Below are 27,718 nucleotides of genomic sequence, written 5' to 3'. Positions count from 1 at the left end.
AAAAATGCAGCCACCATCATAATTTTTAACCAGAAAAATCTCCACATCTCTCCTTCCAGGGTGGTTTCTGGGCTGCATCCCTTCCCACCCTGGGGTCTCATCATCTCTGTGCCCTCAGGTGCCAGGACACACCGAGCGAAGGCGCCGGCAGTGGAGGGCCCTGCACCGGGAGCCCCATGCATGACCCACAGGCTCCGACTCTCACCCCTCCCCGGGGACCAGGCGGCCCTACCCAGGCACACGATGCCATCGCCGGTGTAGCCTGCCTGGCATACACACGTCTTGCTTCCAGGGGTGGTTCTTTTGCAGTCAGCCTTGGATGAGCATCCTCCGTTTCTGGTCTCGCAGGGATTGATGGCTGTGATGGGAGAGAAGACACAGAACAGGAGAGGTGGGGGAGGGTAAATGAAATCTACTCATGCCTTTTGAATCTTTTTCTTTTTCTTTTTTGGTAGTGGGGATTGAACTCGGGCCCTTGTGCTTGTGAGGCAGGTGGTGGAACCACTGAGCTAAATCCCTGGCCTGCCTTTTGAGTCTTTGAGAGACCGAAGATGTTTCAAAACTACGCTGGCAGGCATCAGATTAAATATGGTGAATTCCCCAAAACAGAGAGCAAGGCGACCATCCCAGGTATTTGCCGGGCCCAGCGGTTTACACGAGCGTGCTACACACTTCCCTGTGGAAACAACTGCGACCAGGGAACCCCAGGGGAAGATGGGGGCCCCAGCCACCGTGGTCTTGTCTGGACCAAAGCCTGCTGGACACGGTGCTCGGGAGAAAAGTGACGCTGTTTCTTTTTTTCTAGCACTATGTTGCTGGCACCATAAGAAGAAAAGAGCTCACATTTCCTAGCCTTTCCAGGCATGACTCGGGGTTGCACCCCCGCACCCGGCAGGGGCTCACTTCCTCGATCCCCGACTTGCAGATGAACACGCGGTGCGGAGAGCACTGAGTGCCTTCACCGAGGCCGTGTAGATGGCAGGGACTCACATTCCCACCGCGGGAGCCTCAGGAGGAGGCCGAGGTCTCACAGCCACACAAATCTGCCACTGACCCCCACAGCCAAAGGGCCAGGAAGGCGGTTTTGTCCACTCTACCAATGAGCTAATGGGCTCAGGGCAGCTAGCGATTGCTGCAGGCCGCAGGGCCAGCAGGAGGAAGGACCGGGCATGGAGCCCAAGCCCTTGGCCTCGCCTTGGGAGAGCAGCCCCGGGCCACGCCCTTGGCCCGTAAAACCCTGGCCTTGAGAACTGCCGGGTGATTCGGCCGCTCTCGAGGCCGGCAGCCTGCCTGGACTGCAGTGCTGCTGTGCGTCGGAAGCCGGTGCCATCGCCCGCCCAGAGTGCGGGGCTGCTGTGCGTCGGAAGCCGGTGCCATCGCCCGCCCAGCCCCGAGCCCGCATGCCCGTCCATGCGCAGTTATTTCCGGTCCCGGGCACCATCAGCTGCCCAGCTATGGCTGTGCCCGCGCTGGGCCCTTCGGTCTCGGCCACACGGTATCTCAGCACCTGCGCAGGCCTCGCGGGCCCCGGCACCTTCCTGCACTTGCCTTTGCAGACGGTCCCGTTCCCTTGGAATCCAGCGGCACATCTGCACGCTGCGGTGCCGTCCGGGTCGAGAAGGCAGCTGCCATGAGAGAGGGCAAACGGTGTCGGCAGAGGGTACCAACTCCCGGGTCACTGCGCCCCCGGGCCCACCTCTGTTCCTGGCACAGCCCTGCCCAGACAACTGCAACGGCGGTGGTGAGCGGCAGGCTGCGGGAGTCTGCTCGAGGGTCAGCTCGGAGCCAGGAACGGGGGCGGGCAGCTGAGCTTCGCGCACACTCCCTGTCACCCGCACGGTCCATCGCCCCAGCAGGTTGGGGCCATACTGATCTTTCCATCGCAGAAAGACTTCGAGGCTTGGACTCAGTGACGGATTCAAGGTCATGAAAACAGGGAAGGACACAGCGGCTGACCCTGAGCTAGGTCTGACCCCGTGTCTGGGCTCTTCTGGCCAGTCGAGCTCTCTGGCACTCGAGTGTGTGTACCCCACTGGGGTGGAGAGGACGGAGCCAGGAAGGCCTGGCTGTGCTTTGGCAGCAGGCAAACCAGTGCCTTCGGGTTTCCAGGATAGTCTTGAGGCAGGACTGGGAGTAACAAGGGACATGTGTCAGGGTCCCGGGCAAGCCAGGTGGGGGCGTCTGGCACGCTGAGGGTGGCCTCCTTAGAGGTGTTTTCCATTTCATACTTAAACGTACCCTAAATCCTCAGACATGGTGTAGGAAACCACTTCCCCAAGGCCAGGAAAGGGATGGCCACTGTGGGACAGGACCCCCTCGGCCTGTCCCTAAAGGCAGCAAGGGGTACCTACTTGGCACTGGTGTGGCAAGTCCCGTTGCAGCTGTCTTCTGTGATGGCTGGAAGAGAACCAGGCCCAGGGTTAGCTCTCAGGAGGGAATCTGCTTTAGTACTCGGAGCTAGGAAAAGAACGACTTCCTTGCAGGAGACGGGTGGCCACGTGAACCCACAACTGTGTAAACCTCCTTTTACACCAGCTGCCAGGGTGCTCAGGAGTGTTTCCTGCGTGCCAGGCTCTGCACTGGGCACTGAGGGTGCAAGGTGAGTAAAACACAGGATTCTCCTTCAAGTGTGGCCATGGGCTCTAATGGTCCAGCGCTGATGGGTGTCCTTTCTCAGGGTTTTTGTTTTTACCTTTATTTATGTTTTCTATGTTATTCTTTCGAATTTCATTCATTCTCATTTTCCTTTGTCTTATTATGGAGTGACGTAAACAGGCAAACCCTTAATTAAACTATAAGTAATACTGAAAAGGTTTTTTTTTTTGGCAATAGCTCAGGGCCTGGAACACAACAGGTATACGATATTCACTTATTGCATTAATTTCTAAATGTCCTGGAAATTTAGTGTAGGTTATGGCTCTTGGATGCCTGGCTAAGAGATACTTCTCAGCAGGAAAACATTCAATCATCAGAGATGTGGAAAGAGTCTCCTTGGCAGGATGCTCAAGCTAGCAGCTTTTGGGGTAGCAATCTCAGCAGCCCTGGCCACGCCACAGGGGTCCTAAGGCAGGCACCTGGCCCCGAAGGGATCTGTTTTGTGTTAGATGGGACGTTTATAAGTTCAATTAGGCTGGAGTGGATGAGTGCAAGAGAATGTTGTGCTTTTCATTTGTTTGCTTCCTCGGTCCTAGAAATCTCTCTTTCTAGTCTCTACCTATTGGAACCCCAATCACCTTTTAGGTCCCTTCTCTGGAACCTGCTCTAAATTTTTAAACCAAGTTCAGTCAATTGGTAGTGACTCCACAGTGTGCTTTTCTGAGAAAGATCTGGTTTCTCTCTCTGTCTGGCTGCAGAGGGAGGGTGTGCAGAGGCTGAATAGTGATGTTTGCCACGGCTCGGGGACGGGGAGCTTGCGGGTGAACAAAAGTATCTTAGTTTTCTAGAGTCTTTGCTTCGCGCTCACACACAGCTCTTTCCCTGTCTCACTCCCCTCGTGACCTGGAAGCTCCTTGGGAAGTGTGTGCCCTGGGGTGGGGCAGGAGCTGGACAGCTGGGCAGGCTGCAGTTGGTGAGGAGGCTTTGTGTCCCCACCACTGAGGAGTTTGAGCTTGGAACGCATCACATCCCAGGCTCCTCAGGCCAGGGCCTGAGTCACGTCCAAGAGCCACCCCACACCTGGCCTGCTTCCCTTCCCGCTGCCTCCCTTCAGCACCTGCCTCACTCGATCACCCGGCGTCTCTATTTCCCTGCTTGTCACAGTCACGCTGCTGCCTGGGTTCAGACATCAGTCACCTCCTACATGCTTGCCACGGCTTCCGGCCTGGTCCCTGTCCCTTCAAACAGGCTGGCTCTCCACGCACAAGGCTTACAAGCACAGAAGGGCACTCTGGAGGGTGTCCCAGGGGTTCGTGTAGGGCTGTGTGACCCATCGCCCCTTCCTGCTCCCTCCCAGCCCTCCACATCCGTCTCTGAGCCTGACACCGGACCCCTGCTCTGGACCCTTCAGCCTTCCCACTTCCGCTGTCAACCAACTCTGGGCTCTGCTTTCCCTGGACTTTACCCTTGCCTGGAGCTTTGGGTGGTGATGCGGCTAGAGCCACACCCTGGAGGCCTCAGTGGGTGGCGGGCACCCGTGGGCTCCACTCTGGTCCCTGCCCCACAGGAGGGGACATCTCTGATCCGTGGTATTCTGGCCAGTCCAGTGTCTCTTACCTGCCAATAAGGTCGAATCGCTCCCCCGTTCCACCCTCCAGGGGCGCCCAGTGGTTTCAGCAGAGGCCCAGCCTCCACAGCGGCACGGACCTGTCCCTGCCTGCTGCTCTGCTCTAAAAGCTCCAGTCCCAGCGCCGGCGGCTTTCCCACACCTTTGTGCTGCTACACACACTGGCAATACTCCTTCCTCTCGTCTCCCGCATGCGCAGTGCAGAGAGCGAGACTCGGTGAGACCGGAGGGCACGGCCTGCCAAGCCCGCGGTGGAGGAACGCACGGGCATCACCTCTGGGGGGCAATGGCGCCACGGGTAGCAAACCTTCCCCAGAGCACCGGGTCCTGCCTCAGAGCCTTGCCTCTGGGAGCGTGACCAGATGTACGGTGGACCCTCCAGTTACAACCGGCCTGATGTACAACCAACTTGGGATACGACTGGAATTTCAGTTTTAATTACAAACAAAGTCGAGTTGCAATGCCAGTGCCGGCAGCTTGCGCTTCTGAATGATCTCAGGTACAGATTTAACCCTAAGGAGTTCTGGAGGGAACACGACCACGTTCTCTCCTGCGTGGGGCTCACTGGGAGATCCTGGGCCGGTGTCTCTCCAAGGACGCCGAGATCTGCCTGTACTTGGGAGAGAGACTCTGAGGGCTGTGTAGAGCAGAGCAGCCTGAGCCTCCATCGACCGTCTTGGGTTACAACCAGCCTTGGAGAAAGAACTGAGTTCGTAAGTCAAGGTCCACTGTAATAACTGTGGAAAGACACCTATAGACTGTGCTCACTGTGGCACTATTTCTGACAGGAAATTGGTTTAAAAAGCTGCAGTTGGGCGGGGGTATAGCTCCGTGGTGGTGCAATTGCCAGCGTGGGGTTGCAAAGCCTTGGGTTTTATCCTCAGCACCGCAAAAAAAACCCCATTAAAATTAGTGACATCTGGCTCCTCACATGCGAAAACTTCCCTTCTCTCCCCTGAAGAGCAAGTGCAGGTCCTAAAACACTGCGCACCTAGAGGAGGCTGGAGGCTGATACAAAATTTCAGTAGTATTTTTTCCTGCCTAGGCTGTATGAGAAATTTTCATTTTCCTCCTTTTGCTTTTCTTTACTTTACAAACTACTCACTGCCAGAAGGCATTATGCTTATCATCAGAAGCAGCAGCATGGACGTCGTTTCTCTTCTAGAAAGAGAACAGCACGGTGCAGAGAAGCAGAGCAGGCGCGTGCAGGCTGCCGCTTACCGCTGTCGCATCGAACTCCCCGCCAGCCCACGGCGCAGTCGCAGGAGCCGTCGCCCGAGGGTCCCTGGCTGCACCTCCCGTGGACACAGGAACACACTGTGGAAAGACCCCCTCAGACCGTCAGACCAGGGCCTGCCCAGCACCTCATGTGTCACGGGCTGGGTGCAGTGCTTTGGCTTCTGTTCCCCAGCCTGGTTCTGGGATGCGCTGTCCCTCATGGGCAGCCGGAGTCCCAGGAGGGGTGGGGACGCAGGCCAGGGATGTGGGTGACAGGTGGCCCCTGGTGTGCCTCAGCAGAGCCTCCACGGCCAGGTTCTGGAACTGGGTGGCTCTGTGGGGCTTGGCTGAGGACCCAGGGCGATGACCACAACCGCCTTCTCCAATAGCCTGGCAGTGTCGGTCCCTGCCTCACAGCAGGCTCGCAGACCTCTGAGAATGGGGTGAAAGCTGTGGAAGCTTTCTTCCCCCCAAACACAGTCAGCTTTGGGGGATCTGTGGGTCACTTGTGGATTTCAGGTTCAGAACTCTTACACACCTGCAAGCATAAAATTCTTCCAAACACACAGGGGAAAAACCAATGCTCATTTCAGTAGTGTGTGGTCCCAGTGTAATAGTCGCACCACACATTACTCTTGCCCGAGTTAGACCAGCTGATGAGAAAACGGTGATTGCTAAATCTATGGGCTTTGGGATCAGGAAGAACAATGATTTGTTTCTAATTGAGGAACAGGAAGCTTCTGCCCCTGACAGATGTGTCCCCCCCGGGGCCCAACAAAGTCAGGCGCAAAAAATATAGACAACTCAGCCGCTGAACACTGTTTTTGCAAGAACAGAGCAGATGGCTTGCTGATGGCAAATCAAGAGAGCGATCTGTTCATTCCTTAGTGACCAAGGACAGCTTCATTTAAGAGATAAGCACAAAGCTTACTCATTAAAGTCTTACTTCTGCTTCTCATCAGTTTTTTTTTTTTTCAGTCCTGGGATTGAACACACTGAGCTGTGACCCAGTTTATTTCATTTTTAAATTTTGAGCCATAGCCTAAGTTATTAAATTGCCCAGGTTGGCCTTGAATCTGCAGTCCTCCTGCCTCAACCTCCCAGAGGGTTGGGGTGACAGCCTTTTCTGCCTCACATCTTCATCTGTAAAACGGCCATGGCCATATCTAAGTATGTAGGGTTCTTTTCAGATTGAATGAGATGATATGGACAAACCTGTTTTCAAACTGTGGGGCAACGTGTGTACCAGGAAGGAGCCGTGAAGATTACTGTACACAGTAATTAGAGAGAAGCGCTTGGGTTAGGGTTACGAATGAACAGATGGGGTGGGGTGGAAGGTCCAGGTCAGTGACTTCAGACGTTTAGAAACAGCCCTATGGAAATAACTCAACACTGAGGGTCTTACAGTTCACAATAGGGCCAGGCGTGGTGGTGCACATCTGTACTCCCAGCACTCTGGGAGGCCGAGGCAGGGGGATTTCAAGTTAGAACTCAGCCTGGGCAATTTAGCGATTTAGGGAGAGCCTGTCTCAAAATTATAAATAAAGGTGGACTGGGGATGTAGCTTAATCCTAACCACCCACTCGTGGGGTGCAGCTTCGGAGGAGAGGCGCGGCGGGACAGGGACGCAGCACGCACCTTGGTCGCAGTGTACTCCGTACTTGCCATCCGCGCAGGTCTCGCAGGCCGTGCCGTGGAAGCCGGGGTCGCACTTGCAGGCGCCTGTGCCGTTCACACCATCCATGCAGACTCCGTTCCCGAAGCAGGCGCTCCCGCGCTCCCCGGGACAGGCCTGGCACTCGGGCCCGAAGAAGCCGGCGCAGCACGCGGGCGTCTGCAAGGGAGGCGCAGGCTGCAGGGCGCCCTCTCCCGGACACCCGGGGACTCGGCTGCCCGTGTCGGCCGGGCCTGAAGGGTGGGCGGGGCCGGCTGGGGAGACTCCGCAGGTCCTGAGAGAGGACTGAGGCCCCACTGAGAAGGCAGGAAAGGGAACAGGCCAGGGGAGGGAACCTGGAAGGAAGGGGCAGCAGGGACAACTGGGGGACAAAAGCGGGGCTCCACTACCCTAGACCTAGGCTCTGTCACCCCCCAGACCTGGGCCCCTGCGCTTTGAACACGGCACTGGAGGCCTCTGAGGCCGGGCCCTGGTCATTTTATGAGATCCTGAGGTTCGGAAAGCCCCGGAGTGTCCACTTGCTTCCTCTGCCTTTGCTCTCCGGTCATTCTGACAAAACCTGCCTGTCCCACACTCTGCGGTGCAAGGGCAAGACCTCCCCTCTGCTGGACAGGCCAGCAAGTGCCAGAGAATTTTCCTGTCCATCCCAGAGTGGCCCGCGAGGTCCCTAGCTCTGGGTCCCGTTCTCTAAACCACCGGTGTGCCTCGACGTCCCCCGGTGGCCGCCACCATCGCCTCCGCCCCTCCGCCACCAAAGGAACACTGCAGCTTTTACTCGTGTTCTGATGTGGGGGCTGCTCCTGACTTTCACCACCACCGCTACCGAGCTGGGTGCCGGTGACAGCGGAGACGGCCGGAGTAGGAATGGGGAGACACGCTTTGAGGAGCAGCCTGTGGTTGGCTGGGTTTTCCCAGGGTCGCGCACCAGAAGTGTCACCAAGTCACGGTACTCACGATGACAGTTCTCACGCATATCGGCCGGCACCCGATGAACACCGAACGCTTCCCCAGGAAATAAAGGCTGTAGACACACCTGTTCTTCTCATTGCCCTGTGGGGACGGCGATAACTCAGTTGGTCTTTCATCAGGAAACCATTTCCTGAAGTAAATGAATGACGCATCGCTGTCAGATCAGCATGGCCTGGAAAGGAAGGAACGTAGCTTCTCTGCATTGCTTCGGAAGCAGAAAAACCCCAAACCCAGTGTTGGCAGGAGTGGCAAACGCAAAGAATGCCAGGCAGAAAAATCAAATCACACCACACAATAGGACTCTGTAAGAAGAAGGCTTTCATAGAAACTCGAGTTCGGAAGAATTGTGGAATAAATCAGATAGTACAGCCCCATGCATTCATCCATAGAAACCTGGGTGTCTATTTGTTTGTTGACTCTGCTCTGGTGGGACAAAGGGTTAACTTTGCCTAAAGATTTAAAATACATGAGATCAAATTGAAACCCCTAGGAGAGAATCAGCATTCATTATAGTCACTGTAAATTGCCGCAGTGCTGTGGAAGGCATGCAGGTGTTTTTCTTTGTATTGCTTGTTTTCAGAAGTAGCTATTGCAAAAAAAAAAAAAAAAAAAGCTGCAAAAAACAGATGGGTGCTTCATTCAAAGCCATGCCTGCCTCTCCCTTGTTGGGTGCATTTCTTTGAGAAAGTTGTAGCTTCAACTATAAAAGGAAATCCAGCAGGTGGAATGTGTCAGGCCCAGTATGGTTCTGGATATGCTGCCTGTTTTCTCCTATGTTATTACATTTCTTGTTGTTTTCCTCTGCTGGTTCCTATAATAGATTGGGGAAAGAGAAAAACCCCTTCTTGCATTGTGTGCTGATTTACAAACACATTTCTATGTAGTTATTAATTAAATGTGTCCTTAGTACCTCCAAAAGTGCATTTAAAACTTTACAAAGATGCATACAATACAACGAGGTAGAATTACAAAGAATTTACCAGGAGGCACACAATATTCTAAGGTTCAATTAAAACCCAGGGAAGGAATGAGGACCCTACAAATGACGTTTGCCTGGACTCCCTTAGAGCTGTAAACCTTCTTTTCAAAGCACACGAAATACTTACCAGAGGCTTGGCTCCAGGAGGGCAGGTGGGCTGCTGCAGACACTTCGCACACTTTCCCTGGGCAAACACAGAGGCAAACGAGACATTTCAAGATTATTAGTTTTAGCACAAACTCAGCCTGCAATTACTTTCCAGAGCTTGGAGGCTTTGGAATGTAGAACTGAAAGTCAAGGGAGAACATCTGGCCAACCTCTTTAATGTTCTTTCAGACAAACGCTTAAATGACTTCAGGGTGTGCATGTTTGAGCATTGTGTTTTCCCCCAGTCTTCTGACTCCGGTAACCCTTCGAAGTGGGGAGGTCTGAACTCATCTAAATCTGAATTCTTTTAACAGCATCCCTCATTTGTGGGGAACCCCACTTAGTCAAATGGGCCAGATTCAGAGACTAACAGGGAGCTGTCCACAGTGCCCTGCATGGGAAGAACCTGGTTCGGTTGGGGGCTGCAAGGTCAAGATACTTTCTAGAAACAACACACACAAAGAACAAATGTTACACACGATAGAAACTCTTGTGTGCTACCTGTTCCTAAGATAGAAGCAGGCCAGTGTCCCAATTTCTTTCTTTCCTTTTTTTTTTTTTTTTGAGACAGGTTCTCACTATGTAGTTCAGACTGCTCTGGATCTCACTATGTAGCCCAGGCTGGTCTTGAACTTGCAGTGATCCTCCTGCCTCAGCCTCCCACACACTGGGATTACAGGCATGTGCCACCTTGCCCGGCTTCCAAGTACTTGGTACTGTGTGGCTCCAGAGTTCTGGCTCCAGGCCAGGCTGGCTGGACTGGAACCCCTTTTCTGCCTGTCGCCAATGTGTGAATGTGGGTGCATCGCTTAACCTCTCATGGCCCATTTCCCCTCTGAAAAGTGAGGATGGTCGCGGTAGTTCCGGTTAGGGTGTTGTGAGGAGTCCATGGTTAGAGCACCCAACTGTTCAGAATTGCATCGTGAGTGCCTAAGAAACACCAGTGACTATGACTATCACGAAAGGTCCTACACTGCCCCATGGTCTAGAGTGAGCATGCATCTGTGTTTCTCTTCTACTAGAGCAGGCTTGGCCAAAGCTGCCACTGGTGCCCCAGGGCCCCTCCGCATTGCCTGTACGAGGCGCGGATGGTTTCCCTTTGGAGAGTCTCATGGTTTTAGAATCCTGCTCCACACAGCCCTCCAGGTGGGCAACGAGGTCCGGTCAGTGGATTGCACAAGATCACAAGTTCATCCAGCACCTGGCCACGTCTTATTCGTCTGCAGAACCCCAGCCCAGTGCGTTCCATACCTCAGAAATGCTCACCGCATACTTTGGGGTGACTGGGGATGCCCTAACGGAAAATCCTTAAGCTTAAAAAAGAATGAAATCAAGACACTCCTCACTCATGGCATCACTAGGCCCAGAGAGAACTTACTCGTACAGTGGTGGTTTCATTGTTATCACATCTATTCTTCTGAATTTCCAGAACCTTCCCTAGGCCGTGGATCACTCCCTTGTCGGTGGCTATGTTGGTGTAGTTTATTGGCGCATCGTTTACATAGAGCTGTGAACAGAGGGTTAAACAGGACTTTGTGGCAGTGATTTTTAAGCAGGTGGGAAGACGGGCGGCGGAGACCATCAGCACCAGTACGTCCCGGAGAGGTTCCCCATCTGTCCTGGGCCTGAGCCAGGTGGCGCTGTCCTGCCTTGGACCTGGTGAGCTGTGGGACCCTGGGGCAGTCATTCTCCTTTCTCTTTTTTAGGAGGAGAAGGTTGTGCTAGATAATCTGTAGGTCATCTCCCCATCTCTCAAGTTAATTTTAGAAATACTATAATCCTTATTTTGGTGCCCACTGGTGGGACAGCTGCTCGGAGTTTCTCGGTCATGCTGCGGCCTGGGGCTTCCACACCGACCCACGGAGAGCACAGCCCGTCTCTCCAGCTCGCCTCTGCTGCACAGCACATGGCAGGCGGCTCTGAGAAAGGCTGAACTGTAAGTCGTATGTCCCGGTCCTTCTTCGTTTGGAGAGTCCTAAAACGGCCCAGCCCGGGACTACTAAGTGTCTCACTGCTGCCATGCCAAATTCCACTTTAAATTGTAACTTCTTGCAAGAAAGGACATTTAAATGATTGAGTCATGAAAAATAAATGAAGCCACTGCTTCATTAGCGAATCAGCCATTAATCCATTATACTGTGAGTATAAATGAAAACCAATAGTTCTTTAAAAATAGGGTGGCCTGTGCCCATGAGTGTGAAGACACAGCAGGGCTGAGGTTTGGAAAGGGAGAAATGTTTTATTATACTAAGCAGGTATCAAGTTAGTATCCAGGAGGGGTTTAAAACTCATAAAATAATACATAAAATGACTTCCTCAACACTGCCAACTGAGCTTTATGAAATGATCTTGTTAGCAGAAGGATCACAAGTTCAAACTCAGCCTGGGAGTTTAGCAATTTAGCGAGGCCTTGTCTCAAAATTAATAGTAATAAAAATAATTATAATAAAAGGGTTGGGATGTGGGTCAGTGTGAAGGCCAAATTCATTTGTCACTACCACTGAAAACAAAAAACAAAAATCAAAAAATAAAAAACAAACCAAAACCAAACCCCCCCAAAACCAAACCAAAACAAAACCCCCAAAAATGAAATGGTCTACTAACTGCCTAAATTTGATTTTCCCCTGAATGTGAAAGTCCCTTGTGATTTCTTTGCAGTAAAATGAACTTCTATTTAGCTGTTGAGATGAATCACGGCTGAACTCCACGGAGGTGCTCTACAGTTCCGTGTTCTTTTGGAAAATGACCAGGAAACCTTATTTGGTCTCAAATGGTGATTACAGCGCAAATTTCCAGAATTCAAGATGCTGAGCTATTTTTAAGTATCCACATAGCAGAGCATTTGATGTTGTAATGCTTTTTAACTTGGCGCTAAACAGTCTGAGTCACTTCTATCATGAGATACATTCAGAGGATTATGGGCTGCATTAAAAGTTTGACTTAAACACACCTACTCATTTGGAAAGCATTTTCCTGCACTTCCAGGGTCACAGAGAAATAGACGAATATCAGTGAAAGCAAAGCCTCTGTTGTGTGAATAATTCTTTCTCCCAATAAAAGAGTTGCTGGGCAAATGGAAAATGACTTACAGCATTCAACTACAACATTGAAATTGATTCAACTAATCATACAGAGCTGTCCATCTTTACAAAATGCAATAAGGAATGACAGATAAGACCCAAACCAGAAATGAAAACTCAATTTTATCAATAACATAATTTGCCAATCCAAGAAAAATTAGAAAAAGTATCTAAAAGGATCTCCTCAAAGTTCAGTACAATAGGTGGAATTATTTGTAAGAGTCAGAAAGATATTTGGAGTTTGATTATTTGCCAAGTAATAAAGAATAGAAAGTTCTTTTTGAACTCCAGGAAGAAGAAAACATTTACAAAAATATTTACTTCTGATTCAGTGCTGACAAAACTGAAGAAATTGCTTTTTAAGATTACTTTTAAAAAAGGCTTAAATAATACTATGGCTTGAAAGAGCTTACAGTTAAACTGTCATTTCTATATAATCCTTAATGGTTCTTAAATAACAATTTGTTTTTATTGATTTTTCTCGTGAGGATTTATTATAGAATTTCACCGTGAGTTTCTTAGTAAAATCTCACAGGTTTTTTCTTTTCCCTTGACATTTGAAGTACACAAATAAGATTTTACATTTGAAACATGTTAAAATAAACTGAGCATGGTGGCTCATGCTCGTAATCCCAGCACTTAAGAGGCTGAGGCAGGAAGATTGCCATGAGTTCAAGACCAGCCTGGGCTACTTAGTGAGTTCAGGGCCAGCCTGGAGTACACACAGTGAGATCCTGTCTCAAACAAAACAAAACAGAAGTACCAAACAAAAAATGAAAAATGTTGAACATTTAGCCTCGGTAGTTCTTTTCTATGAATTCCAGTCATTTACATATCGAGGTACCGTGTGGTGGGAGCACTGGAGCACCCGCACAGTGGCTGGTAATTGCACAGTAAGTCACACTCATCCGTTTGGCGACTGAGTCCTGTGTGACACGGGGCTCCTTTTGTCCCGGAACCAGCTCCACTTCCTGGGAGGCCCACGGGCTTCCAGGCTCCCCTGCGTCCTGGAGACCAGTCGGGTGGGGACTGTCCACTGGGTTTGCCACACTACTGTGGAAGTGGCCTCGGCTGTTGGGATCCGAATCCCACAATTTGTGGGCCACCCTGGCCACCTGAAGCCTGGGCACAGGAAGGCGACTCTAGTTTCCTTGTGACTGGCTTTCTGGCAACCACAAGTCCTCCAGGGTGATAAGGGTTTGGACGCCGGGGGAATGTGGAAGAGGTGAACGCTGCTAAGGGCCATGACACCCGAGCCCGGGTCATAAGTAAATCAAAGGCTGACCTGGTCACTGCGGAGAAAGAAGCCGAGCAGGTAGGAGGGCCCCAGCATGCTCGCCCGGTGCCTGCCGTTGTGCAGGTCGTTCCTCAGGAGCTTCTCCTCCAGGACCACGTGATAGCGGAGTGTGTCCTCCTCCTGCATTGCACACCCGGGGCGGTCGGTCAGCACAGCAGCAAGCTGGGGGTTCCCGATGACCCACCCTGCCGGCACTACAAAGGGCAGTGACGCCGGGTCCACACGCGAGACGGCCAGGCATCAAGACGCGGCAGGTGCCACACAAGGAGCTGCCTCGGGGCTCTCCCTCTCTCCCTCTTTCTTTCTCACATTTCAGGTACATTTAGGTGGCTTTAAACTCATGAAACATTTCCCACTACTAAATCCTCCTTCTGAGAACAAAAACTGGTGTATTTGTGTCTCCTGGCGGGCCCTGGCTGAGGACTTGGCCCTCTTGTCCAGCTTCTCGCCTGCTCTTACTCCAGTGGGCAAAGAGGGAAGATGGTTCTAAAGTCCATTCAAAACGTTGATCGTTACCGGAACTGTGTAGTTCATTTTTCTGTGACTGTAACAAAACACTTGCAGCTGAGTACTTAATAAAGAAAAGAGGATTGTTTGTCTCAGCTTTGGAGGTAGAAAGTCCAAGCTTAGGTGGCTCCACTTATTTGGCCTCGGCTGAGGGCCTCAGGGCTGGTGGCATTGCCAAGGAGGGAACTTATGCGGTAGTTTTGACACAATGGAGTACTACTCTGCTTTCAAGAAGGATAAACTGGAGTTTATGGACAGCTTAGGCTACAGTGAGTTCAAGGCCAGCCTGAACTATGCAGTGAGACCCCGTCTCAAAAAAAAAAAAAAATTGAGTGATTCATAGGAAATGGATGTACTTTGAGACCATAAGGTTGAGTGAAATAAATCAGACACTTATATGAGTGTCATATGAGAATTCAAATCTCTTCTATGAGAACCCAAAGTATAAATAGTTTAAAGAGCAAACCCCCCCAGAAAAGACAGGTAATAGAAACAGGGGAGATTGATCTTTTCCAAATGGGAAGTGGACCAAGAGATGGAGAGGCGGAGAGAGGAAGGGCATGGGGTGCAGAAAAGGAATGGAGCTGTGGTTGGTACATGTGCCAACCCGCAGGACAGAGGCAGTCTTCCTGGACTGCCAACATGAACTGGCAAGAAGAAAAATTAAAGCAAAAGTATTATGTAGACGGGTAGGAAGCCAGAGAACAGGGGGGGCCTTGAGAAAAACTCACAAACTCCAGGAGGCTGAGGGCAGAGCCCCCAGTGACCTGATCCCCTCGTGCTAGGCCCCTCCTCTTAAAGACTCCACCTCGAAATCCTGCTGCACGGAGGGCCAGGCCTCCAGCTAACACATAAAACAGTGGGGAACCTCAGAGCTCGCTCACAGCACAGTCGGTCATACCGTCACCATCATCCTCAACACCACCACCACCACCATTTAACTGAGCTGTGTTTGTAGCTTAAAGTGACTTTAGGACTTGTACGGGAGGTAGAAGGAGTATGAGATTGCCTGAAGTTTCATTCTAAAGCAGGAGAAAGAGTATTCACCAGGAATAGGTTTCAGGGGAAGGGGTAGGCATGGGAAGATGGTTCCTGACTCCATCCTGGGAGTCTCGCCTGTCTGTCGTCCCTGTTACGGGAGCTCAACATGGAGTTTCCCCAGGCCTGGGCTGGGGACAACGGGGCACCCAAGGGTGGCTCAGCGGGATTCTAAGCCCTTAACCCATGTGTTTAGCCTCCCCAGCTCTGCCACCCTGGGGAGATACGGGTGAAAACTGTACTTGGTTGTGCAGACTGACTTCTCACCGGTCCTCCCATGTGAGGCTGAGGCTGGGGCAGCCCAGGGCTCCCCCGGTGTGAAAATTCTGGGGCTGCCTAGGTAGAAAGAGTGTGGCCAGGGAGCAGGGTCCTCCGGCCCCGGGGGGTGGGGCTGTCCACAGTTAGTCCGGCAGGAAACGGGACCCCTTCAGGTTTGCAGCCAGAGATCACAACGGAAGCCTCGTAATTCACAGAATCCTTTGACAAACATTAACTTGTTTACCCAGGTGTTAGGAATTGGGAGAACGGACAACAGGGGAAGAGGAGGAAGGACCCGTTCCTCTGGGGCCTGTGCTAGCATCTTGGCTGCTTCCGACCAGGGAGAGGCCAGCAGGAGGAGGACAGAGGACCCCAAGGACCCTTCCCAGTTCCTGGGTGCCTGCCTGCCTGGCCACTGATGGATCCAGGGTTTAAATGTCCAGGAAACAGCTCTCCTGGCTCCTGTTACTGATACCTACTAGAGTGGCGACCTTCTTCTCCTTGATGTATTTCTCGATGGCGGCATTGTTCGGGGCAAACACAGTGTAAGTGTCAGCATCCTCGATGACACTTGCCAGATCATAATGCTGCAGAGGGAAGAGACGAGGGCGTCTGAGGATTCCTGCCCTCAGGTGACCCGAGCCAGGGGTCTGCAGGGAACCAGGTACTTGCAGTGATGTAGCTCTGGAAGATGGAGTAGTCAGGCATCTGGTCCAGCCGGGTGATCAGGTTTGGTAAGGAGCCACTTAGACCTCTTTGGGGGACCAGCACCTGGGAAGGGAAGCCCCCAGTTCTGCTCAGTGTGTTTTTGTAGCATTTGCCACTCAGTGATACATACAAAGTCCTGTTATCTTCTTTAGACAGGTAAGGGAATTGACACTGGAGATGTCTTGATGACTCACTGAATAAAATTATTTTAGCACACAGAGTGACAAGGCTAGAAGGCACTTGGAGATGTTCAGTTTTTGTGTCTCATCCTCAAATAAATTCCCCCTAATTAGAGATTCATTTTGCACAAAAGACTCTGTAGTGGCCCCTGAGCAACCTGTTCTACCACCAGTCAAAGAGGACCCCTAAAGTAACCGAAAAGCAACAGGCTTCAGCTAAAATCTATTTTTTGTTATTCTTGTCTCTACTCCTTAGGCAATTCATTTATTTTCCCAGCAGTCTTAAGGCGGCTGCAATCCAGTGTCCTGAATCTGCCTTGTAAATGTGTTTTGCTTGGCTCATGCAATGTAATAAAAACAAGGCACTCTTACCATTCCTGACTCCTTGGTGAAAACATCAGTCTTCATCCCAGAGACAAGAGCCAGCAGCAGAGAGTATCAGCCATTGCCTTCGTCATGGGCCAGCCTTTTGGCCAAGGTAATCATTTCCATCTCCTCATTCTATCTAGAACTTTCTCATTCTGTCTAGAACCTTCTCAGATAGAAGAACCTGACATGGGACTGTTTGCCCAATTCAGTCTCCAACCAACATTCATTGGCTGTAGGGACCCGGGAATCAGTACACAAATGTGACCGAAGCCCAAGTCCTGCCCTCAGGGAGCTCAGAGCATATACAGCATGTGGCCCAGTCCAGTCTGCTGCCATTTGAAAACAGTTTCCCTGGAACAGCCACGCACATTTGTTTACAGGTTGTGTAAGGCTGATTTGTTCTTCACTGGTGGAGTTGAATGGTTGTGACCCAGGCTACAGAAGTGCAAAGCCTAGTATTCGTTACCTAGTTCTTTTCAGAAAAGCTTGGCCAGTTCCCGTGTGAGAGGAAGATAGACATTCGGAAGCTGAAGGGACAGGAAGGCTTGAGACAATTAGGTGGGAAATGACAGAAAACTATGAGGAGGTGGCTGATGGGACTTGGTGGTCCTATTCCAGGTCACATAACAATATGCATTGACGAGGCCATCACAAATATTTGGGGTTCATCCAGGATTTGAACCCCAGATGGGTACAGAGCATGGAAAGTGGTATGGGCTGGAACTTAGCTCCATTCCATGCTGGGCCAGGAGGAAAAAGAAGAGGATCAAACCAGCCTTGACTGAGATGGTGGCATTGAGAGTGTTGCTGAGTCCTCACAGTGGAAGGAAACACGGCTCAGGGCCACACAGCTAGTTAGCGCCCACACGGAGACTGCATGGCTTTAGAGTTTAGCCTCTGGACACCATGTCACATGCAGCAGTGTGGGCTGCATGGCTCAGGGAAGACTCTGCAGAGAGGGTGGGATTTGAATCAGTCCCCATGGTAACAAGCTCAGTGTAGGGAAAAGATGGAGGTGATATTCTATGAAAGAGGTTGTGCCTATCAAAGATGTGAGAATGGAGGCCAGCTGTGGTGGTGCAGGCCTGTAATCTTAGCACTTAGAAGGCTGAGGCAGGAAGAGCAATGTGAACAGAGGTCAGTCTGGGCCACTCAGTGAGTTCAAGGCCATCCTGGACCACAAAGCAAGACCTTATCTTAAAAAAAGAAAGAAAATGAAAGAAAAGAGAAGAGGTAATTTTATAGCTTAAAAAGGTATTTAGTACTTTGAAAAGCCATATTTGGCAAAGAAAAATACTCCTGATAAATAGTGTTACTTTGTGTTGGAGGAAATCATAGCTTTCGGCAAGAGATGGACCCCTTGCTTAAAAATGTTTCTTCCAGTCTCTTGGTAAGGTGAGAGGCTTGAGTGCTTTCAGAATAACAGACTTGGGAATCTTAAAATTAGCCTCTCTTTTCTGGACAGAAATAGTTGATCTTTTGTACAACTTAAGATCAAAAGTGAGTCTATGAGTGCTGAGTGAGAACAATTGTAGTTAGATGCAGTTAGTGAATTGTTTCTCCAATCTTTTACCTTTTCAAAGTTCCCAGTGTACCCTCAATTCTCGCTTTCATTTTAAATGAAGATCCTATTATAGTAACCGAAAATTACAGGGTTGTTTATAAACCCATTTCCTTTTCTTTTCTTAATGTTTTCTACTTCGCACCTTTGTGTGCAGTTGAATTGGGGCTCAGAAGAAAGTGAAAATCTCATGATGCCTTTTCTACCCTGTTCCATTTTCTCCTTAGGGCCTCCACCCCCATTATTTTTAGGGTGTGATAATTTGGTGAAGGGATGGAGCGGTACTTATAGACTTCATGTTGTTGGGTGCTTACCTGCCTCTTAGTAGTTTCTCTACAGAGAGAGAAGTGTGCAAGCGTGTGTGTGTGTGTGTGTGTGTGTGCCACACCCAACGGAGGGCTGGTGCAGAGCACAGGCCGAGAGGCAGTAGGCGGTTGGAGTGACTGAAGTCTGCCTATGAACTAAAATGAAGCTAAGAGAGCACCATTCAGGTTTCTTCGACAGCGAGGCCAAGCAGGTTTGAGTTTCCGAATCCGATGCCACACCGGAGGGTCGGCAGCCGGGGAGGGACTCTCCGGCTCCCAGGTGTCCTTACCTTGTCGATGATGTGGATCACTCCGTTGGTGGCCACGTTGTCACCGTCGATGATGGAGGCGCCTCCGACAGTGACGTTCTGCAAACACACGGTCAGGTGAGCCTGAGAGCACCTTGGGCGGGGAAGACGCCTTGGGCTGCACCTGGACCAGCACGACCTGCATGTTCTCAGGCATAAGCCGCAGTAAAGGGACACCTTTAAACTGTGACTCATTAGACACCACACAGACACACACACCCGTACTGCCCCCTACTGTGAGGTGTGACCAGAATGCACAGTAAAGGTTTACGTTAAACATTTTTTACAGTAAGAGACACATCAGCACGATTCCTCCTCAAAACCCTCCCACACCCTTGGAATGCACGCGTCTTGATGTTATCTCTCGTGTCTCTGCCAGGCGTGATAAAAACACAGTGATGCTGCTGCTGGCTGCATCCAGCAGGAAGATGGGATGGGAAAACGTGTCCGTGGGTCCCCAGCCACCACGGCCTGGATCTGGCCCTGTTGTGCTCATTTCCACTCAAAATGGCCATAAAAATAGACATTTTGAAGTGATTAGGGCACAGAGGCAGCCAGGACAGCGCAGACATTCAGCGAAGAAGGGGCCAGAGCTGCTTTGGAAAGTGGTAAGAGCGCTGGGATCCATGTGTTTGAAGTAAAGGGGAGGATTTTTGAGTGAAATTAGTGGGCGTGTCTTTCACCTTAAAAAATAACATGCACCGTACTTTTCAACCACACCCTGTCTGTGAGAGGTTCTCCAATCATCCGTTCTTCGCTAACCCACTTCGCTAAGAAGGCTCCAGTGCAGTTCATTCAGTGGCTTTGCAGCCTGAAAATAATTTCCAACAGAGTTGTGGGGTGAACTGCGCCCCCCCATGTATACGCTGAGGTCCTCACCCCCAGAAGCTCAGGCTGTGACCCTATTTGGAGACACGGCTTTTAGAGAGGTGCTCAAGGTAATGCGGGGTCAAACGGGGGCCCTAGTCTACTATGTCAGGTGGCCTTGTAGGTCGGGGACACATGGTACAGAGACACCTGGGGAGTGACGGAGGTCATGTGACCAACACAGCCGCCACAAGCCAGGAGTCAGGCCCGAGAGGTCTCTTCCTCGAAGAAGCAACCCACTCTGCCAACCATTTGACCGAGGACTTGCAGCTCTCAAAACCACAAGAGAATACACTTCTGTTCTCTAAGCTGCTTTGTCTGTTGTCCCAGCAGCCCCGGCACAGCAGTACAGGCAGTCACTGGTTTTGCTGGTCAGAATCCATCTGCTCTTAGGGTATTTACCCCATGGGGAAGGGGGTGAAGTGAAACCCCACTTCCCACCCCGCCAGGCACCAGCCAAGAAGGCCCGACTGGCTTCTCCTTTGGCTTCCGTTCCTCTGCCTCACACCCACCCAGGCCTGCATTGGGATCCACCTGGGGATGTGGGTAAAGAAAGGACACTTGTCTCATTGTGGGCGCAGCTCATCTCTCCTGGATAGCGGGAATGCTTCTACCAGACCCAGGAGCGACTCATTAAAAATGCGTTTCCGGGGTCAGCCGCTCAGGGCGGGGCCGTGACTGATCACATGGGAATCTCCAGAGCCTGGAAGGAGGGCATTTAGCTAGCTGTCCTTAGAAGACCTGGTGGGGTGGAACGCTAGTGAGCTGCCAAGGCTAAAGAGATCACTTTACAGTGCGTGTGTGCACGGCACTTCATGTGTACACTTTGCTTGGGCACGCATTCAGAGTGTCCTTTTATCCACAGGCCACGGTGTGCATTTAAGGGCAGTATTTCAGCACACGTGTTGTCCACTGTATGATGATCGACTCGGGACGCCCAGCCCCGTCCGTCACCCCAGTCAGTTCTCGTTTCTTTGTGATGATGACATTCAAAGCCAGATCTCTTAGCTATTCCATCTCTGTAACATTGGCTATGATCACCCTTCTGTGTGAGAATAACGCCAGAACGTATCCCTCCTGTATCTCTGTACCCATGAGTCTACTCAAATTTTTAATTTAATAATCTCACAGATAACACGAGTGTCACTGGAATGACTGAAATGAGAGGTAAAAAAAAAAAATCCACGAAAGGCTGCAGGCAAAAAGGAGCCCTCCTACACTGTCGGTGAGAACACTGTGGAACTCAGTATGGAGAGTCTTCAAAAAACTACAGCTGAAAATTCCATGTGACCCACCTAACCCGCTTCTAGGTCTCTTCCTAAAAGAGTTAAAGCCATTAGATTACAGGGATCCACGCATACCCATTTACAGCAGCACAGCTCCCAAGAGAATCTTGGAAGTGGCCTGCATGTCCATCAGCAGATGAAGGGAAAAGAAAACGTGGCATTTACCCACAGTGGAGTACTACTCTGCCATAAAGAAGGATAAACTTGAGGCATTTGTAGGAAAATGGATGCACCTTGGGACCACAAGGTGAAGTGAAATAAATCAGACGCACAATATTAAATAGCACATAATTTCTTATATGAGAGAAAATCAAAGTGTAAATAAGGAGCAAGAAATGGTAGATAACAGAAACAGAGAGGTAGATCTTTTGCAAATGGGAAGGAGACCAAGAGAAGTAGGGACGGGAAGAGGAAGGGAAGGAGATGGACAAAGAATTCAGACGTGTTACGCCCATGCACCACTGCCTACCACGAACGTGCTCACAGACTGCAAACATGGAACAGTAGAAGGACAAAGGCTAAAGCTCAAAAGGACCCACGTGTGCTCTGCCTTCTGAAAGGGGCCCCCAGGGAGCTGACCATGCAGGGGCAGCTGTGTGGGTCCCTGTGAGAATCGACGGCAACTCCCTTAGTAGGCTGTAGTAGCCAGTTCGTAGCAACGGCCCAGCACAACGAAAGTCGTGGCTTTGCTCAGGCTCCTCGTTTCCCCAACAGCCTGTGCCTGCAAGGAGGAGGGAACGTGGCCACCCTCCACAGGGCCGGTGCCACCGCCTTGCCTGTGCGTGTGTGTGTGTGTGTGTGTGTGAACATTCGCAGATAATCGTTGCAACTGGGTGATGCTCACATGGAGGTTCTACTTTACTTTTTTGCACTTATTTGGAAATTTCCTACCACAAAAGCTAAAATTACAAGGTTTACAGAGGTCGTGCTGCGATGAGACCAACGACAGGGCTCTCTTACCCTGTCTGCCTTTCCCAGGTGAACAAAGCCACCCGGTAGAGACGTGGCCAGCATGTCAGAAGACGTCAGGTCCTGCAGATCCGCCAAGCCGTAGGTGCCTAGGACCATGTGGTACCTAAACGACAGACCACAGGCTCACTGTGAAATATTCAGGGAGAAGCCGGGAGAGCAGGCGCTGGAGCCAGGCTGTCATACGAAATGCCCTCCCTATAGCCATGGCTTGAGTTGGCCACCTCACGGCTCCGTGCCTGAGTCCACACCTACAGAGGGTGTAGTTAGAGCACCTATCTGTCAGCGTTGTTGGGAAGTTAACTGAAAGCTGCACGCAACGCTTGGCACGGAGGTGGCTGTCACAGTCACCAGCGGTCACCGCGGTAGTGGAGAAATGAAGGGAACCCTGGGCACACTCAGCCACTGGATCTGAAGGGCAGGGGCTCCCTGCACTGAACGTCTAGGTCCTGTTTGTACCAGTGCCCGTCGGACACCGCGAAGACCCGAATAGACAAGACTTACTTTATCAGGACCGGGAGATTGGGCCGGGACAACCAGAAGTTCTTCTCGTCTCGGTCCATGTCCTCAATAGCTTCCCGGGATGGCACGAGGATGGTGAGTTTGGAGAGGCTGGACAGCAGGGGCTGTAGTGATGCTTTCTGAATCACAGGGGAGGACACAGTGACCTGACTCCTGCTGGGGCCAATGAGGCTGGATCCCAGCTAGGCAGAGGTGACGAGGGATTGAATTCCAGGGTCGCCGTCCACCCTGAGGGCTGGCTGCTGCCTCAGACTCTCTGGTGAGACTCAGTCTTTTTATTGAAAGGTGAGTCTTGCCAGCGTGCAAGCTGGCAATCTCAGCACTCTAGGAGGCTGAAGCAGGAGGGTCTTGAGTTCAAGCCCAGCCTGGGCACCTTCCACAACTCAAAATTAAAAATATAAAAGGGCTGTGGATGTGGCTCAGTGTGAAGGCCCTGGGTTTGATCCCAGTATCATGAAAGAAAAGTGAGCCTTGTCAGAATGCAAATTTTCCTGTATAGGTCACTGTGAGTCATTGTAAGTCCTTCACACGTCAGTCTAAATGAGGAGCCAGAGAAATAGTCTTGGTAGAGCTGTGTGTGCGCGTGTTCGCAGCCTTTGCTGATTTCACTCTGCAACCACTAAAAGTGCATGGGGAGCAGCATGGAAGGGGAAGGAAGGGGAAGGAAGGGGAGGCCTCGCCTAGGACGACCCAGGCGGAAATCAGATCCCCCTCCTGCCTGTAGGGGCGGGATTCCGAGGGGCCCTGGTGGAAGCGACGGGGAGGCCCCGCGCGAAGGTTCCTCTAAGCAAGGGGCGAACCTCTGCCCGGGCTGCTCCTAGAGGACTGGAGAGCCTGCAGCGGGGCGGGCGGGCTTTGGGCTTTTGATGGCGACATTTCCCGGGGGTTTGAGGCCCTTTTCTGGGTAGCAGGGTGCCAGGCGCGTTCCAAGCGCCCCAGGATGCAGACGGAGCCCCAGCCCTGATGCATCTCATCCAGAACCGTGTTCATTTCTTACCAGGCCCTGCACCTGAAGCGTGCAGTCCTGGCTGCAGATCGGCGTCTTCTGGGGGGCTCCGAGGCTCCCCGACGCCCGGGACAAACTCTGGAGTGGGCGCCCAGGAAAGGGGGGGCAGCCAGGCCGGAGGGCGTCTGCCGGGCCCGGACCTTCCGCCCAGCGGGGTACTCACACTGATCCACTGGTTAAAGGCAGCTGCTCCGGGGAGGAATAACAACTCCTTGGAGGAGAGAGGAGAAAGACAAGAGGGAAAAGGACAGTGAGGAGCAGGTCATCCTCGCCCTCCAGGCTGGACGGGCTCGCCCGTGGGAGTGCGGTGTCCCAGGGAGCCCGGTTCCCTCTGGAGCTGCACGTTTCTCTCACTCTTAGGGCGCGCTGTGACCCTCTTCATCGAGGTAAAGCATGCATTCCAGAGACTTCACATGAAGCGACAACTTGAAGTTCTCTCGAATCTCACTCTCGGGACGAGGGGGTCAGCCAGAAACTCCCTTTCTGCGTAGGGGCCAGGGACTTGGAGCTTGGAGCAGACCACACGGATCTTGGTTCCAAAGCAACCATTCAGCTCGCTAAAGGGGTGGTGAGGGCTCCAGCTCATGGCCCTGGTGAGAAACTGGGGACTTAATGTTTGTAAAGTGGTTTGAGGAGAGGCTGCCGGCAGGAAGTGTTAGCCGCTTACTTGAAATGGACGGAGCTCAGGACTCCCGGCTTGTTAATGAATGCACCTGCCTAAGAAGTTGCCACTGCAAGAGGTGGGGCGGAGTGAGGGAAGGGGCACGTGTGACAGGGAGAAAGCTGTTCTTCTATAACCTGCAGTAGGCTCAAGCCTTGGAGAGAGGTGGTTCCAACACTGGCGGTAATCAGCTCTGTCTGGTGGTATAATAAAGCTTTAAAATGCTCTAGACTTTGTGTGAGAGAGACAGTGTTAATTCTTGGTCGCCTGTTTCCTGGCTGTGTGATCTTGGGCAAGTCACTTAACTTCTCTGAGGCCCAGTGTCTCATGCGATTACTGACTACGATGAGGTTTTCCTCCAGGGAGGATGTCAAGTGAGTACATTTACATATATAAAAACAGTAAAAAATGCCTATTACATATCGCCCAAGTGGCTGTAACACTTATACACAAATTTTTATAAAGGCAACAAATCTCAGAGCAGTTTCAATTCTTTTTTTAAAAGTAGTTGAGGTTATTAAACCATTTGGTAAATACCCGTTAAAAAGTAAATTCGTAGCCAGGCATAATGGTGCACGCTTGTAATCCCAGCTATGTGGGAAAAAGAGGCAGGAAAGTCATGAGTTGGAGGCCAGACTGAGCAATTTAGTGAGGTCTTGTCTCAAAATAAAGAATAAAAAGGGGTGGGAGTGTAGCTAGTGGGACACCCTGGATCTGATCCTTAGTACCAAAGAAACAAAAAAATTAATCGGTAAAGTAAACAAACCAGAAGAGCGGAGATGCTAGAGAAATTCTTTCCCAGGGGGTGTTTGCGGGTGTACGGGCCCAACACTGGGCCTGAGCTGACCGCAGGAAGCCAGCGGTGCGTCTGGGAGGGGAGGCTGTCGGGAAGAGACCTGGACGCCATGCGAAGACGCCGGGGCAATGCCCGGGCTGGGCTTGTTTGCAGGGAGGAGAGGACGGCCATGACAGCAGGAGCCCAGGGCTCAGGAAGTGTGGCTGTGGAAAACACAGGGGCCTGAGAGCCGAGCTGCGTGGTGCAGGGTCCGCTGCAGCGAAGGAAGAGTTAGAGAGGGCGGAGGGTGGGCTGCCTCAGAGAGCAGGGGAGGCCTTGGGACGGGGCCTCAGCGCAGGAGCAGAGTTCTGGGGCAGTTAGACTAACATCCGTGTGAACTGGAGTCAGACCAGCTGCTTTGAGGGGAGCAAAAAGTAAGTGACAGGCAAATTTGTCAACTTACTTTGTTGCCCATTTTGACAAAAACTCTCTCTTTCGTATTTCTTTTGTTTTGAGACAGGGTCTCACTATGTAGTTCAAGGTGGCCCCGAACTTGCAGCGATCCTCCTGCCTCAGCCTCTTGAGTGCTGGGATTACAGACCTGTGCCACCATGCTGGAAGTGGACAAATGTCTCCAAGCAGCGGGAGTGACCCAGGTAATGAGATGATGAACTTTCCCCAGGGTTTAGAGTCCGGTGCTGGGGAGATGGACAAACCTGGGGCAGTGGCGGTTTGATGTGACCCCCACTCTATGGACAGGACGCTCTGAGCCGGGCAGGCACTGGGCTCTGCACTCTTGGCCCGTTTCCCCACCTGTAAACTGGGTGTCATAACAGCATCCACTCCAGAGGGTGGTTTCTGGGTGTTACGGTTTCTATGTAGATGTTCCCCCAAACCTCCTGTGCTCAAAGGTGGGGCTCTTGAAAGTCGGTTGGACTGTGGGGTTCCCAGCTGCCGTGCTATAGGAGGTGGGGTCTGGCTAGAAGAGGGGTCACTGTGTTTATCTCCTTCCCAGCTACTCGCTTCTCTCTCTGCTTGCTGTCTGCCATGGTACGAGCAGCTCCCTCCGCCAGGCCCCGCTGCCGTGCCGCCCAGGTGCCAGCTGACCACGAGCTGAAAAGCGAGCCACTGTCTCCTTGTAAGGAGAACCGCTCCTCCTTTTAAGTGGTGGGTGCTGAGCACTGTGTCCCAGCAGAGAGGAACATGACTGAGACACAACGTTTAAATGAGAGGCTGGTGGGGGTAAGGGACTCAGGAAGGTGCCTGGGATCCAGCAGGCATTTATATCCATGTGCATATGCACACGTATGTGCACACACACACACACACACACACTCTCAATAGAGGTAAACCCAGGGTGCTCTGCGCACCCCCAGAGGCCCCGACCCAGCCAGGGGAAGCCAGCAACCCAAGACTGGAAGAGAGACAGGAGGACAAGCCGGGCCACTCGGTATACAGAAGGTGCCGGGGGGAAGTCGCTCCCTGCATCCTGAGGAATGAGAGAGGCCTCAGGGTGTGCAGGGCGCCTGTAAGACGGGTATGACTCTCCTGCTGCAGGGGTTTGTGCTGCCCGGGGTTTGTCTTCGCCATTCCGCCCCCAGGTCCTCGCGGGTGACTTACTGTGGCCACGTCACCGTAGCACAGGGTGCCGTCTCCCTCATAGCCCTCTCTGCAAACACAGCTCCAGACGCCAGAGGCCACGATTTGGCAGGTTGCCTGATGAAACCAAGATGAAGGGGGTGCTTTGTTTGCCCAGTGGGAGTTGTACAGGTGAGACCCAGCGCCACCTGAGGTGGGAACTACAGACTAGAGTGGAAGAAAGAACCCACAGACCCGAGGTGGCGAACCCGTGGCCGCAGCGAGCCGTGTGTCGAGGCTGACAACTCTAAAAGGTTTGCCACCCCTGCCACAGACCCTGGGGTCCCAGGCACAGTGTGTGCTGCCGCTTTTATTGAGTCAAAATCTTTTCATCCCTGCCAGCTGATGAAAAATGCAAAAAGCCCAGTTCAATCTGAGTTTCAGATCAAATGAGGAACAAGTGTCATGGACGCTTGCCTCATTCGGGCAGTATCTGGGGCATATTTCTGTCTAAAAATATTCTTTGTGTAGCTGAAGTTCAAGTTTAACAGAGCGTCCTGGGTTTCATCTGACAGCCCAGCGCTGGCTCTTCACGTTTTGCAGCAGAGTGAAGATTCTGACCGCTCACATTCTGCTTACTGCTCTTTACGAGGCTCAGACAAGAAGTAACCCAACCTTTTCTCTCCCTGGAGCCTTTTTTGGTTTGTTTAGTAACTCACCAGTGGGTGACATTTCCCAGGTTGTTCCAAGCATGAGATGATCGGTTCGCAGTCGGTCCCATCTCCCCGAAATCCTTCCTGGCACTCACATTCGTGCTGTAATTGCAAGAACACAGGCACAGGGACCATTGAAAGCAAGTGTTTTCCCCGACTCCTCCTTCTGAGACCCCAGGGGCAGTGACTGTGTCTTTTGTCTGTTCTGTGTGGAGCCGTCAGTCTGAGTGGCCTGCTTTACGTCTTCCTATCAAGCAGTCCTTGGTGCTTCCCTTTTGATTCTTAACCAGGAAGCACTTGTAGAGAGTCTGGGAAGAGCTTGGGCCTGACCGTGGGGAGCTCGGTCCCCATGCCCACGAGAGAGGATGGCGTGAGCCCAGGTGTCCACTTGGTGGAGAGCCTCGCAGAGGCTGCTGCCAGCTCGCTTTAGAAAAGACTCCCTTTGTCAGGGGGATCGAGAGAGCACAGCTTCTCGTGGACAGCCCGTGACACACGGCCCAGAGGGTGGTGGCATCTCCGCA

General features: G+C 51.8%; 1 protein-coding gene across 6 annotated transcripts in view; it reads right to left on the bottom strand.

The window, feature by feature from the left end:
* The window catches only part of Stab2 (stabilin 2), a 135,497-nt gene that overhangs the window by 46,079 nt on the left and 61,700 nt on the right, over positions 1 to 27,718 (bottom strand). For all 6 annotated transcript variants that reach the window (XM_010631342.3, XM_010631344.3, XM_010631338.3 and 3 more), the window contains exons 26-42: positions 27,204 to 27,299; positions 26,527 to 26,622; positions 23,634 to 23,681; positions 22,447 to 22,583; positions 21,934 to 22,048; positions 18,803 to 18,880; positions 16,063 to 16,161; positions 15,870 to 15,977; positions 13,576 to 13,707; positions 10,589 to 10,717; positions 9,191 to 9,247; positions 8,070 to 8,165; positions 7,079 to 7,274; positions 5,444 to 5,539; positions 2,352 to 2,397; positions 1,549 to 1,625; positions 233 to 358 (exon numbers count right to left, since the gene is read on the bottom strand). In XM_010631342.3, the coding sequence (XP_010629644.1) occupies positions 233 to 358; positions 1,549 to 1,625; positions 2,352 to 2,397; positions 5,444 to 5,539; positions 7,079 to 7,274; positions 8,070 to 8,165; positions 9,191 to 9,247; positions 10,589 to 10,717; positions 13,576 to 13,707; positions 15,870 to 15,977; positions 16,063 to 16,161; positions 18,803 to 18,880; positions 21,934 to 22,048; positions 22,447 to 22,583; positions 23,634 to 23,681; positions 26,527 to 26,622; positions 27,204 to 27,299 (1,732 nt within the window). The remainder of the gene's footprint in view (positions 1 to 232; positions 359 to 1,548; positions 1,626 to 2,351; positions 2,398 to 5,443; positions 5,540 to 7,078; positions 7,275 to 8,069; positions 8,166 to 9,190; positions 9,248 to 10,588; positions 10,718 to 13,575; positions 13,708 to 15,869; positions 15,978 to 16,062; positions 16,162 to 18,802; positions 18,881 to 21,933; positions 22,049 to 22,446; positions 22,584 to 23,633; positions 23,682 to 26,526; positions 26,623 to 27,203; positions 27,300 to 27,718) is intronic.

The sequence above is a fragment of the Fukomys damarensis genome, unplaced genomic scaffold (assembly GCF_012274545.1).
Source record: "Fukomys damarensis isolate Sample0158 unplaced genomic scaffold, DMR_v1.0_HiC HiC_scaffold_15, whole genome shotgun sequence".
Classification (NCBI taxonomy): Eukaryota; Metazoa; Chordata; class Mammalia; order Rodentia; family Bathyergidae; genus Fukomys; species Fukomys damarensis.
Note: the sequence above shows the minus strand (reverse complement) of the source record. Positions and strands in the feature narration are given on the sequence as shown.